The 14,079-nt window shown below is 37.3% G+C and overlaps 1 protein-coding gene and 1 long non-coding RNA gene across 20 annotated transcripts in view; one reads left to right on the forward strand and one right to left on the reverse strand.

Moving 5' to 3' along the window:
* Window positions 1–8,713, forward strand: part of ANO5 (anoctamin 5) — a 54,275-nt gene extending 45,562 nt beyond the window's left edge. For all 19 annotated transcript variants that reach the window (XM_038179094.2, XM_038179104.2, XM_038179096.2 and 16 more), the window contains 5 exons: window positions 192–322; window positions 1,791–1,996; window positions 3,128–3,309; window positions 4,422–4,527; window positions 4,980–8,713. In XM_038179094.2, the coding sequence (XP_038035022.1) occupies window positions 192–322; window positions 1,791–1,996; window positions 3,128–3,309; window positions 4,422–4,527; window positions 4,980–5,201 (847 nt within the window). In that variant the 3' untranslated portion in view covers window positions 5,202–8,713. The remainder of the gene's footprint in view (window positions 1–191; window positions 323–1,790; window positions 1,997–3,127; window positions 3,310–4,421; window positions 4,528–4,979) is intronic.
* The window catches only part of LOC101790603 (uncharacterized), a 388,896-nt gene that overhangs the window by 212,658 nt on the left and 162,159 nt on the right, over window positions 1–14,079 (reverse strand). The window lies entirely within an intron of this gene.

Below are 14,079 nucleotides of genomic sequence, written 5' to 3' on the forward strand. Positions count from 1 at the left end.
CATTTCCATATGACAAATTTATGAAAAATAGTCTATGCAAATTAACTGCATAGGAAGTAGACTGTTTTTTAAAGGTGTTTGCCTCCTTTTTTGAAAGCAATGTTTGTAAAAATGTATTGCAACAAGGAGTTTGTTTAAAAAAGGGATCCTTGATCTACTTGTCTCATTATTAACTTATTCTGCATGTGCAGTTGGATTTGTAACTGGTGGGGACGACGGAAAGCCAGAAATAATCCAGAAAATTTGTATAGTCGCTGGGAGCAGGACCACGATCTGCAGACATTTGGAGCCTTGGGCCTATTCTATGAATATCTAGAAATGGGTAAGTTTAAAAATACACATTTGGAATGAGGACAAGGCACTTTGTATTGACACTTAAGAGAAAAGTTGTTGAAGGTTGATGGCACCATTTTCATATGGTAAACAGTAAGGGATTAATAGCTGGAAACGATAAAATAGGCCAGCCCAATTTGGAGGAGGAAAAAAAAAAGCTGTCTCTGCATCTTCAAATGCAGATAGAATTTCATAGAAACACTGTGAACACTGTTTCACTCATTCAAATGGTGAACATTATTCTTAGTACAGCCAGCTGTCTCAGTCTGTATCCCGTTCTTGTTCCCAAGCACGTTATCAGCTGATGTCAGTGGAAATTCAAAGCATGGGATGAATGCCAAATATGCTGTGGGGTCTAATGCTGCGGATGTGAGATCTATCAACCAGATCAGAGAGAATCCATTTAGTTTTAGTTTGCGCTATACTGTGATACTGTCCAGTAGGCCAGCAGAGGGAGCGCAAGTAACAAAGTTTTTTTTCAGGGGTAATGCAAACAGGATCAGCATATGAAATTAGTTTACAAACCCTGAGAAATTAGAAAAAGAAATTGAGAAAACTAAATCTAAAGGATACATTTTATATATATTTTTATATATATATATATATACACACACACACACACACGCATACATATATACTTGTCTATTAGACAGACAAAATTGGTTCAAAAGGGGTCCCTTGTAATTTTAAGTATTCGAGATTGACTACAATACTAGTGAAGCTATATTATTGTCATTTTGTACACTTGGTGACGTTTCATGAAGGGCTGTGATCTCATGAAATTCATACTCAAAGAACAATCAGTTTCATTAGTCGTGCCTGTTAATTGATTTCTTTCATTTTGGTAACGACTAAAGTGATCATTTATGTATTTTATTTACAATTCTTAAACTAAGTTAAGACTCCCCAGTGGAAAATTGGCATTAATATTTTGTTGAAAGCATTAACAATAGGTGGAGGTAAGGTTGTGATAAAAATAGAAGTATTTCCTTATTCTTATTTAAAAGTCTAACTGATGGGAAACCCTTTAGGCTTTTACTTAATCTGCACAAACTGCAGGAAAAGAAAAAAAGAAAAGAGTTTGTTTTTGTTTTTTTTTAAACTCCTGTCATGGTTCAGAAATTTGGTGTGTGAGTATGTTCCCCTTCCCCTACAGCTAGTTGCCATTCATGAGAATAGAACTGCAGCACCATGAAAGCATTAGTATCCAGCACTGCTGGCAGCACCATTTTTCAGGACCCGAATCCCCCTTCCCTTTTGGTGCTGCAGCCTTAAGAGACCAGGCCTGGGACTGGGGCAGTTTGTCACTTCCCTTTGGGCAGGGCTAGAGGAAACTTGTTGTGCAGCCTGACAGAAGTTAGCCATTTGTCTGTAAGGGCCAAGTTGAATGTTTCGTTATCATCCCAAAGGTGCTCTACTAGGGGCAGGTGTTAGTGATTGTCTTTTCTGCCTTGCAGTCATTCAGTTTGGATTCATTACTCTCTTTGTGGCATCCTTTCCTCTGGCTCCGCTTCTTGCTCTGATGAATAATATCTTGGAGATTCGAGTAGACTCCTGGAAATTAACCACTCAGTACAGAAGACCTGTGGCTGCGAAAGCACATAGCATAGGAGTTTGGCAAGAAATCCTGAATGGAATGGCCATCTTGTCTGTTGTCACTAACGTAAGTAAGCTAACTGCACTAAGTCAGCTTTGACTTTTTTATGGCAGATTTAAAAATCACTTAATACTTTTTCTCCTTCATCAGCAGTATTCATTTTATCACATGCTACCCTATGAAGATAGGATACAACTGTGTGGGTGGTTTGGTTTGTCTGTGTGTTGATGACATGCATCCATGTTTCATTGGACCATAATCTTTCATTCGCATGAAATTTTTTTCAGCATTTTGTAATGGTATAATCCAGTCTGAATCTTAGTCTGATGAAGCGCACTGATCATCCAGAGGGGACTATGAGGGACAAGAGAGGTGGAGTAGGTCTGTTTACCAGATAACATTTCTCTCTCATCATTGTAAGGCCTGTTCTGTGGGAATGCTGCTAGTTCAGCTGCTTTTGGATGCCCCTATAGGGGTGATGGTTTAGGTTACTTCTTATACACTGGAAACAAAATGGTATTTCAGTATTTCATCTTGAATGTAATGTGAAGCAGACCGCTGGGCAAAAGAGTTGCTTCTTTATAACGTAGTGTATTCAGCTGTATCAGATCTGCAGATGTCTTAGGCAACAAAACCACCTCCAGCTATTGCTGAAGTATAGATTCAGAATGGCTCAGGTTGGAAGGGACCTTAAAGATCTCCAACCCTCAAGTAGCAAGGTAACATTTCAAATATCTCGTGCTTCCAAGCAAAATGTGCCAGAAGTCATTGTTAACTCTTTCAATACAGCTGGAGAAAATGGCTCCCCTTTTTTCATAAAATAACTTGGCTGATTCACTCACTGAATTCAAGTTTGTCTATTTCTTGGAAGAATTCTAACCTGCATCTCTTTTTTCACCAAGGAGTGTGGTAAATGCTGACAGAAGATGATTCAGTTTAGGGCTGATAAAGTATGGGAATCTGTCCTACATTTCATAAAGCAGTTGATAAATTAGTAAACGAGAGGAAAGGGAAGAATGACTTTGAAGTCAGAATACTCTTCTAGAGAAAAAGATATTTGGGATTTGGTGCCTCTTAGTGTCACCCTTGCTCAGTGGATCCTGGTTTATGCCACAGATGGTACCAAAAAGCCTTTATGAATCTGCTCACAATTTTTGTGTAGAACTTGCTTAATTTCTTGTCCAAATTCTTTTTCAGGCTTTTATTGTTGCATTCACATCAGACATGATTCCTCGTTTAGTTTACTACTACGCTTATTCTGAAAGTGACAACTCACCGATGTCCGGATACATAAACAATAGTTTGTCAGTGTTTCTAATCTCTGATTTTCCTGAGAGAAACAAGCCTAAAACGAACACAGAAAATTTTGTCATATGCAGGTTGGTGGTGTTATAATGATAAATATTTTGTGCCTTTATTTAGAATATAGTAAGAAAAAAAAAGTTACTGCAGATCTAATTAGCTTACTAGAAAGTAAATCATGTCTTCTCATCTTTCTGAAGTGTAAGACATAGCATTTAAGCTATTAAAAAGGCAGTGTTTGAGATGGTAAGAGATCATGCCCGTAATTAAAAAGAAAAAATTTTTAAGAGACTCTTATGGCTAATGTGGTTTGCTTTTTTTTTTTTAAGTTAATTAAGCTATTGGTATTTTTTTGTTGTTTTTTTGAGTGATGGTGAAGATTGATGTTCCTAAGATTGCAACACCAAACTGAATTTTCAACATATTTAGGCTGCAATGCCTCAGTGGCCAAGGAAGCATCATTATGGGGCAGTGCAGACTCCAAAGCTGAAAATAAGATGCGGTCTTTGAAGTCGATTGTTGCCATACTAAATATCTCTGGAATTGCAGTCTATCCTATTTTCATTTATAAAAATTAAAATGAAAAGAGAAAACAGTCCCTTCTTACCATAAGAATTTTCAGAAGCTTCTAGAAGAACTGGGGAAGAATTTCAGAGAAGTCCGTGGTAAAAGAGAAGCATTTCAATTTGATTTGGTGAAGGAAAAAAAAAATTAAGTTGTTGCTACAGCTTTATGATGCTTTAGTTTTAAAGACGTGGGAGTTTTTATCCTATTTATACATGTGAGGAGTGTTAAAACACAAATTCCAGACAGTGCTTCCTTTAAGCCCTGCATTATTTCAGTATGTAATCTGTCAACATCTGTTGGATTTACTTAATATTTGTCAATTATTGTGTGATAAATCTCATCATTCCTGCATTATTTGATTATTGCTTGAAAAAAAGAGTAAGCCATGTATAAAAATTTCACACATACTCATCTATATTCTGTTGCTGCGAGTGGGGATGTTTAAGCAAACGTAAGAGGCAAATGGAGAGGCAACCTTTTTCTGCAGAAGGAAACAGACCATTTAAAACAAGATGAAAAGGTTCCTTAAGAGACAGCTGTATTTGGCTGTAAGTGTCACTGAGCTTGTAGTCTGTCTCAGACTGAATGACATTTCACCTTCGCATGTTTTTCTATTCAACAGGTACAGAGACTATCGATATCCTCCAGATCACGAGAAGAAATATTTACACACTATGCAGTTTTGGCACATTCTTGCTGCAAAACTGGCTTTTATAATTATTATGGAGGTATGTTACCAATGTTACTCCTTTCTGAAATTAATACCTTTATACATTTACTAGGTAGCTACTAATGTTACAGAAAACAGAATTGCTGAGAGTACAAAAGAGTTTCTTCCTTAAGTAATCCCAAATACCCTTCCTAAATGAATAGTCTAAGTAGGGCTTTTGACATCAGTAAGTCAACATCAGAGTAAGAGCAGTAAAAACAGCTGATAAGGACACTACTGGATTTGATCCGTATTGAAAATCCTAAAAGCATTTTGTGGTGATTTATGTAGGATAAAAAACAGCTAAAGAAGCACACATGGGTATTAGAAAGTGATGCTAGGAATTCAGAACCTGACACTTTGCTGTTGGCTTTGCTAATTCATAAATGGTTTGGAAGTAAACTTTCTGTATAACAGGAAATGTTTTAATCTTTGTGCACATCTCATATACACAATATCATTTTTTTGCAGCACGTTGTATTCATCGTCAAATTCTTTGTAGCATGGATGATTCCTGATGTCCCTGCAGATGTGAAAGCCAAAATAAAACGTGAAAAGTATTTAACACAGAAAATCCTACATGAGTATGAGCTTGAAAAACTGAAGGAGAGACTGTGTCAAGGTGATAAACGAGCCACAGAAAAAGAGTTCATTGCTACAGAAGGGAGAATGGAGTTATCCAGAGCAATGTAATTGAAAATACAACTGTTTGGGATTTAGCTCATTTTAGCTTCTTTATCTGTGATTTGCTCAGTATGCATCAATTTGAAAGCTATAGGACAGGTTCAACCCTTTGCTTTCAGCCCAAAGATTTTAGACTTTTAAAGAAAAGTTGTACTGAGCATCCTAGGTTTAGTAAATCTATTTAACTGTAAGACTTGGGCACTGCTCTCAATTTACCTGTCACTTCAAATAATCATGTAATCCTAGAATCTAGATTCCCAGTACAGGGAGTGTTATGCTAAAAGGGCTCACAGGATATCATACAGTCACCACCACCAAGCCCTTCCTGTACTGTTAAATGCAAACTTTGGGGCTGTATCCCAGCTGAACAAAAAGGATATATCATAGAGGATTCCTGCTGTGGAAAATGCTGAGAAGGATGACTTCATGACATGATCATTTAAAATCAGACAGCTGATAAGTCCTGATAAAAGGTTTGGGTTGGGGTTTGGTGCTTTTTTGTATCAACTCGGTCTTACAAAACACATGTTCCTGGCTTTGAACTTCTGTATGCTTTTTAGAAGGATTTTTGTTGTTGTTGTTGTTGTTTTTAAGATATACTGGCTTAATTCCACTTGGAATTATTTTAGGGCACAGAATTCAGTTAATATCTATTATTGAAGGAAAAAAAAAACGCCATAGGTTATATTCATTAAGATAACATCTGCAAAAGAGTTTGCTCTTTAAATGCAGATTTTGTGGAACCCTCTATTTAAAATGTTTTCTAAAAGATGTATGCAATTTGGAGAAATGCAGCTAACTTATTTCTCCATCTCAAAAACTGCCATTGGAAGAATATGCTCGGCATAAATGTTGGCCAAAACTGCTCCTTTGTTTACGTTCTTCCCATTTTTGTGAATGTTAACAAAAGGTGTGGTTTTAAAACCATGTGTCTGTGCTTGATCCATGCCATAGAGTATGATTTCAGAGTGCAGTGGACTGGGGGCTGGACTGCCGCACTAACTGATCTATCTACAAGACTGTTCAGAGGTTAGGATTCATATTCAAAAGATTTTAAGAATACCATGTACTTTGTTTACATTGTTCCTGTCCTTATACATAGGAGTCTTTCTTTTTAATCTTCAGGAAGGAATTGTTTTCTGTTTTGTCATGGGATTTTTCTACAAAGTTATTAAGGTTATAAATAGATAAATACTTGTGCAAAGTAGCTACAATCTGTATATGAATGTGCCCTTGGTTTATACATTTAAGTTTTATGCATTTTGATGATTTTGCTGTATATTTAAAACATATCAACACCTCCACGCTTAGTGCCTTGTTTATTTGCATTTGGCAAAATGTGAAGATGATCACTATGTGGAAATGTGCATTTCCTAAGTGTGCTTGCAGGCATCATGATACTGTGAACCTGCACATGTAACTATAGCGTTAGCCAAACAATGCCTGCCTTGGCACACTTCTGTGTGTTAGTGCCACGCAGGCCGTTCACAGGAAACAGTTCATACCTAGACTGTTTAGATAAACTAGCACCAGACTGTTGAGTTCTCTCATGCTGAAATACACTAGCTAGAGAGATTAAAGATGTTAATATTTGCACTTTGAAAGTTATACTTCGTTGCAAGTATACGAGAAAAAAAAAATCAGATATATCATATTTGTATTTGATATCAGCCAAATTATGTACTGTTTACTAGATCCACAACCTACGGTTCCTATATTTCATTTTAGCAGTGTCTTGAAATATTTTGGCTAGTATTCTTAATATTGTAAGAGTTTTAAATTAGTGTCTTCAGTGGAACTGTTAATAACTAGCAAAAGTTCTAACATTGAAGTGCCTACCTCGAACAAACATCACATGGTTTGGCTGCCAGTCAAGGAGTTGAAGCAGTTGTACGTTTCTCTACTTTTCTGTAAGTTATTCAGCTTTGTTCTGTAAGTTTGCTTGATAAATCACACATATTGGCAATTCATGTTTATGATGAACTGACCATGTTCTTGAATATTCATATATATTTGAAGAAATGGATATACTGCAGGAATGCATGTTTAAATAAGCTATCTCTGCTGCTTAATGTGTAAGCCAAAGAAGAATATCATTCACCATAATTACGTATGTGACACGAGGATTTATATAATGTTAGCACTTTCCTGCTTATTACATCTATACAGTTAACTAAATTGCTTAATTTAGACTTTTTTTTACTGTTAGCAATGCAAACAATTGTTTCAAATAGGTGATGAGATGCAAAATGACAGTTCTATGCAAAATGTACAGATCTGATTGAAGCTGAAAGCAGATCTGAAACAATTAGCATTAGATGCACTATTTCTGCATATGGAATGTGAGTTTCTTCAGATCCTGTAATAGTGTCTTCATGTACTACACTTGAAAAGTTGTCAGCAAAATAGCTGCATTGTGAATGATTCTTGCTATCTAAAAGCAAGATGGAGGAAAACAGGGAAGCAATGTAGTTTGGGATACATACAACAGAGATATGCAGAAGTCCCATGTGAAGACCTTGAATTTGATTTCATGTTTGGGCCCCCACTCTTTTCTTCTTTCAAATTTGTTTTTTGATATCACTTCCTATTTGACGCTATTGAAACATGTTCTGGGTATTTTGTATCATGCAATAAGAAGTAAAAAAAAAAAAAAAAATAGTATCTACTTATTTAAAATATATGTATCTAAAAATATATCATGACATTTCGTAACATAATTTGTTGGTGTAACAGAAACTGTTAAAGAGAAAATACGTTGTCATGTTAAGAGCTAATGTCAGAAAATCTAACACCTATTTCTGTCATCACTTGCCTTTACTTGTCATTAAGCAGTATTTTGACAAAAGATTATTAGCATGATTAGGATTATAATGGTCCGTGTATACATACTTCCTGAAGTGTTCTTGAAAAGTGACAAAATAAGAAAAAACGGTCTGGGCAGTTTTGGGATGCGCTTGTTCTTACTGTTAGAATATTTGGTTTTGATGTGTTTAAAATATGTATCTAAAAGTGTCCTTTAACCAAAGCAAAGCTACTTCTGTGTTGGAACTACTGTAGTCAAAGCTACAGTAGATTGCTTCATTAGAGTTAGCTAGAACATAAAATTGGCCTTTCAAGTGTAATACAATCAGGGAATTTTTTCTTCCAGTTCAAATTTAGTATTTTTACATTAGATTGTGTGGTATGATCTAAGCAAATGACTGCAAAATGAGTGCTACTACAAAACACTATACTGTTTATTTCTAGAAGATTTTATTATGTTTTTACTTTTTTATGTAAGACTATCAGTTTGAGGCAATGGAAAGAGTGAAAATATATGGACTTCAGTACTGTTCTGTGTGTACTGCTTGTTTTAACTTGTACCGTCATGTAATCAGAGTGGCATTTCTGTCAAAGTATGTTGCCGATATATGATACACTAATGTCGGGATAATTTTTTAAACATTGCATTCGGCTAACTTATATATGTACATTTAATAAGATTTAAACCTTGCAAATAAAGCTGTGTTTATTTTTAATATGCTGTCAACTTGGGGGTGTTTTTGTTTTGTTTTTTAAAAAAAATCAAGAATTCAGCAAGTTAAATGCCCTGAGAGCCTTCTGGAGAAAAGTATTCATAAAGATTTGTTCAACTCATTGCAGGATACTTGGATGCTGCGTACAGGTTTCCTGCAGTGGTCTGAGTAAAAAAAAAATAAAAATAAAAAGTGGGTAAGAAAGCCTACATCTGGTTATCATGTTCCAACTGTACATTCTGTTAAGAAACTAATTACCAAGGGAAATGTGTTCTAAGTTCTGCATATATTGTAAGCAGTGCACATCAGCTGAGATAGCATGCGTATATGATAGCTACCTCATGAGTGATTGTAGCTTCCCAAATTCTTTGTTAGAAGGCCACAATTCAGTGAACAAGATCGAGTACTTGCATCTTCCTTAAGGTATGGTACAAACAGCATGGTAACCTAGATTCATTTTTCATCCAGGCTGCTTTTTCCTTTATTCTTTGGATACAGTTTTTATTTTTCTGGTATCAGGACGTGAGGTGACCTCTCAAGCTCTCAGTCACGCACACATTTTTCACGCACAGTGTGAGTGGTTCACACATGTGCTTAGATAGCTTGGAGGATGTATACTGGAGAATACAATAGAGCTCAAGATTTTTTCAAGCGATTGGTCTTAATGTTCATAGATAACTCTACATGTTTTAAAACTTTAATTGTGGCACTGGTGTGGGACTTGGGGTTAAATCACAATGAATCACTTGCCATCACTAGTTAACACTGGAACTTGTTAACCCCATTATCAAAACTGGCAACACCACCCTCCAGACATAGTTGCTTTCTTTTGAACTTTAAAATAATAATTTAAGATAATCACATGAAAGAAATGCATGAGATGAACAAAACGATTTCATCTGCACTAAAAAAAAAAAGGCAAGGTGTAATTACATATTATGCTATTGCCATTGTTTGTTACTGAGGTGGGATAGGTTACTTAATTAGGTATCAATAGGAATAATTAATACAGATGGGAAAAGAAAACAGTGAATAGAAATAAAAAGATCAAGGGAGGTGCTGTTGCTCTGCGGGACATAGGGGATATTTGTGCATTATAGAAATGTTAAAAGCTTTCAGGCAAATTCAATATTTGCTCTTGGAGATGGGCTCTTTGTCCACACTGAAACCTGTGGCAAATGGGTAAGGATATTTAATTGGGAATATGATTTCATCCAGAAACAATTATATTTTATAAGAATGGCATGAAAATTTGTCAGATACCCACAAATCCTGTAACATACCTGTTTGTCTCCATGATCAAAAATTGTAGTTACCCTTATGAAGTCTTAACGTCATTTCTCTTGTACTAACAGCAGTGTTTGGTGGTTGGCGGCATTTAATTTGCTCAGTATCGTCAGCTACACATATTAAATGGTTTTTCTAAAAATAAGTCCCTATTTATGCTATGCAAAAAATGGTAGAGAGTACTGAAATGGAAGAAACGTTTTGAACACAGGCATTTGTCTATTTTGTATGCTGCATATTTCTGCTCTTGTAGGACTATATAAGCAACCCCCTTCACCAGTAGATTATTAGAAAAACAAACAGAAAGCCTGGGAAGAAATAGTATCCCAAAATTTGAAATCTGCACATTTCATGTCTGTTTCAAATGCATGGGCTTTGCAACACTTAAAATACCTTGTCTAACATGCCTCAGATTGTTCAAAAATTTTTAAAAACAAAAACAAAAACTACATTTCTGAAAATAGTCTCTTAGATGTGACAGTGAAAATACCTTCAGGTCAGCATAACTCTACCACTGGCAACTCCTGCAAGCTGAAGTCCCAGATGTAACTAAAGCACAAGTTAAAGAGGCTACTAAACAAAGCTGGGCAGGGGGTGGGGGTCCCAAACCTCTGGTATGGCAAAGAGATGGGATTAAGAGGGCTAATGCAGCCTGAACAAAGGACTAATGCATCAAAACGCTTCCTTCCCTACTTCCCTATACAGAGGGGAAGCAGTAAAGGAGAAAAAATGATCATTACTATATCAATGATTCAAATATTCTGGAAATAACTTTGTAATGTAACGTCATTCAGTCACAGATATCGTTTCTTGTCTGTCCTTCTGCCTACTCAGGGTCGTCACAATTCTGCAGCAGTCTTTAAAGGCATCCTTAAAAAGGAAGAGCTAAATTAAATCTTGTTCTGGTTTTAAATAATCACTTGTCCCTACCCAACACTTACATCATTCAGATGCAGCTCAGGAAGTTTTTTGCGTTTTTTTTTTTTTTTTTTTTTTTTTTTTTTTTACATAAGCATGTGTACTGAGAAATCTGCTGGGAGCTGAGTAGGATGTGAAATTCAGCAGCCATATCAATTTTTGGAAGGCACATATGCACATTCCCCTGCAGCAACCAGTGACTATGCTTTCTCAGTCAGAAATGAGTCAACCTAAAACATTTAGTAAGTGTATGACTCTTCCTTAATTCCTCAGCAATGCTGTTAACTAGTCAGAAACACGTTTGTGTTCGAACTGCTGCCTGACTGAGCTTTCTCATTTGATGGTCCAAAGGCCCACAGCTATTACTTAGCAATCCTGTGCATTAACTGAACGGTTGCTGCCAGAAATGAATAGAAACCTCAGTAATTCTGTGGTCAAATGTTGCATATCTATCTAGCCTAAGTAGAAATAGAGAGATTTAAACTCAGGTGGCTTTTTAATATATTACGTAATTTAATCTGAATCGTTGTAGACTGTAATGAAGGTATTAAACTAAAAGCACGGTTCTCTTTCTTAAATGGTAATGTTTGCCTGCACGATGGCTCTTTTCAGGACGATCATTGTTCTCTTGGTATCAGGCTCTGATATAAATGTGTGTAGCCCAAAGGCTATGGCTGTAAAAGACCATGGAGTTAACTTGAAATATCAACTTCTCTGAATGACACCTTTAGCCAGCCAGGTTTAAATCGCTGTGTTTAAAGGCCAAACAACAAAAGGTGGGACAGTCAAGTTATAAAGCTGGTTTGCTATAGGAGCAGAGCAGCTAAAGAATTAATTAGATCTACAAGTCCAATGATGACAAAACAAGCTGCAAATACATACAAAACCTGTTTCTACTTACATGCTACTGTAAGAATGGATGAAATCTATGAGAACTATCACAGTATACGTTTTTTCCAGCCATCTGTGTTAAGCTGTTTACACCCTAACGCCTACACAGCCCACGCTCCAGTGGTGCGCTGTGAGCCCTCACTTTCCATAACACGGGCATTCTACCCCCACACCATAAACAAAACCCTGCCTTCTGGTGCTGTTCACATGGGTGCACATCTGAAGTAACCTCAGTGAAACACCACTGTGGGTCGCTCAGCTGGCTGTAACACAGAAGCATCGCTCCTCACTAGAGCTTTCCTTCTCCTGGAGCTCATTTACACGGCCTCAGTGTGATGCATGGACAGACAATAGGAGGGGGGGGGGGGGGGAAGTACAAAAACAAGAACAATATTGTCTTGCTGTGATTTTCAAATGTCCCTGCTCTGTTCCAGGTGTTCCTTCCAGCCTCCCACCATAACTGTCTGTAGGCATTGCAGCCGGAGCGCTGCTTGCTAGAACAAAGCAGTGCAAGAAGCAGCTGGTGTTCCCAGTGGCCTGCCATTTTACAGCCAGATGGAGAGGGAATTTAGCAGAGTGTTTTCAACCTGAATGATGTAGGGGACAGCAGAACTACTCTAGTCAAGAGACATTACGTAAACGAGCCTTTTAAACACTGCCACAGTGTTCTTTCAATGCCAGAGTGTATTTGAAATGCTTGATGTGGCTAGGAATCTGGACCATACCATCTCCAGCAATGAAAACCAACAGTGGAAAAGTTCTGTATCAGATTGCCCCTGGCCACATGCATCCCTTGTGCTGATGGCTTTTACTAATTTGTCTCAAATAGTTCTTGCAGCAGTGTAACAGGAGGCCTATGTTCAAGAAGCATGGGCTGCATTCTAGGTGGCTCTTTTAATGTTTCAAGAGGAGGAATAGAAGTACTCCAAAGAGAACATTTTAGTATGAAAAACGGAAGGCTGGATTCTCTGCCTTGCTAGAGTCTCATCACAACAGATGTTCTTGCTCTTGGGTTCTCTTGAATAAACACTTCTGTTGACGTTATCCTATTAGCAGAGTGACAGCAAACAATCATGGTAAGGTTGAGCCTCTTTTCTGGTTGTGGTCCCTATATTATTTATTCTTCAGCTAAAATCCTGAGTCCATCTGTACTGATGAAAATTTTGCTACCATTTTCCAATGTGGCCAAGAATTCAAAATTTCACTATGAAATCCAGATTTAAAAAAGGAGCTGGAGTAGGTGGGCCAAGAGATTTACATAAATGCAGCTCACTGTGTATATAATGGCAACTGTTATTTTTGTGACCACCAGCAGTACCAGCATTTCCATGCTGCAAGGTGTCTAGACTTTGTGCTGCTGTAAGCAAGCTACAAGTGAGTGTATTACGATCAGGAAGGATTCCCTGCTTTCCCCTTTCACATAGCATTGCTTCTGTATCATGACAGCTTTTTTGGCTTCCTCAGAAGTGGCAGTACTAGCAGACACCGAATCCTAGGTGCCAGGTCACACTTCAATTCATCTGCTAACAGTCTTCCTTGCATGGGCTTCTGGCTCCCAAATAGAAATGCAATTCATGTGCCTCCAGAGCATCCTCCCAAGATGCTGCAGAGTGTGAGGTGTGTGTGTCAGGATCCCAAACTGCATGAACATTTCAAGAAATATTCCTTGTGTCTTGGCCAAGAACTCAAAGCACCCTTTGTTAATGATGTTTCCTGCCACTTCAATCCACTGGCGTGTGCAGGTTCAGGCTAAAGAACAATGACAGATCATCCTGCGGGGTGTGTCTGGGGTGTTCTCCTGGGAAAAAGCAAACCTTCCAGCACTCTACTTTTTTTTTTTTTTTTTTCTTTTCTTTCATTTTTAATGGAACAGTCTGTTACACCATCATAAAGGGATTTTTCACAAAGATTTATAAATAGAAAAATCTCCTGCTCTGAGAGAGGGAACAACGAGATCCTGTGTGTTTCATGGTACAGCACTAAGCTGCTCAATGCTTTTTCATTACATTGTTGTTGGGCACTCGTCAAAATAGCAAATTATTCTGTGGCTACAACGAGCCTGTCATGATGACTCATGCTTTAATTAGAGGATGCCATAATGTGCCAAGCTGCCATGTATCAATGAACAACATTCAGCTTCTTCATCAAATGAACATACTCTCCCTGGTAAAATAATACCGTTAATGGGGTCACTACTCTGACTGGAGTTCAAGGAGGTGACACACATGGAGGAAATCAACACAGAAAGAAACCTGCTTTGTACTTTTTCTGTA

Source organism: Anas platyrhynchos, chromosome 5, assembly GCF_047663525.1.
Source record: "Anas platyrhynchos isolate ZD024472 breed Pekin duck chromosome 5, IASCAAS_PekinDuck_T2T, whole genome shotgun sequence".
Taxonomy (NCBI): Eukaryota; Metazoa; Chordata; class Aves; order Anseriformes; family Anatidae; genus Anas; species Anas platyrhynchos.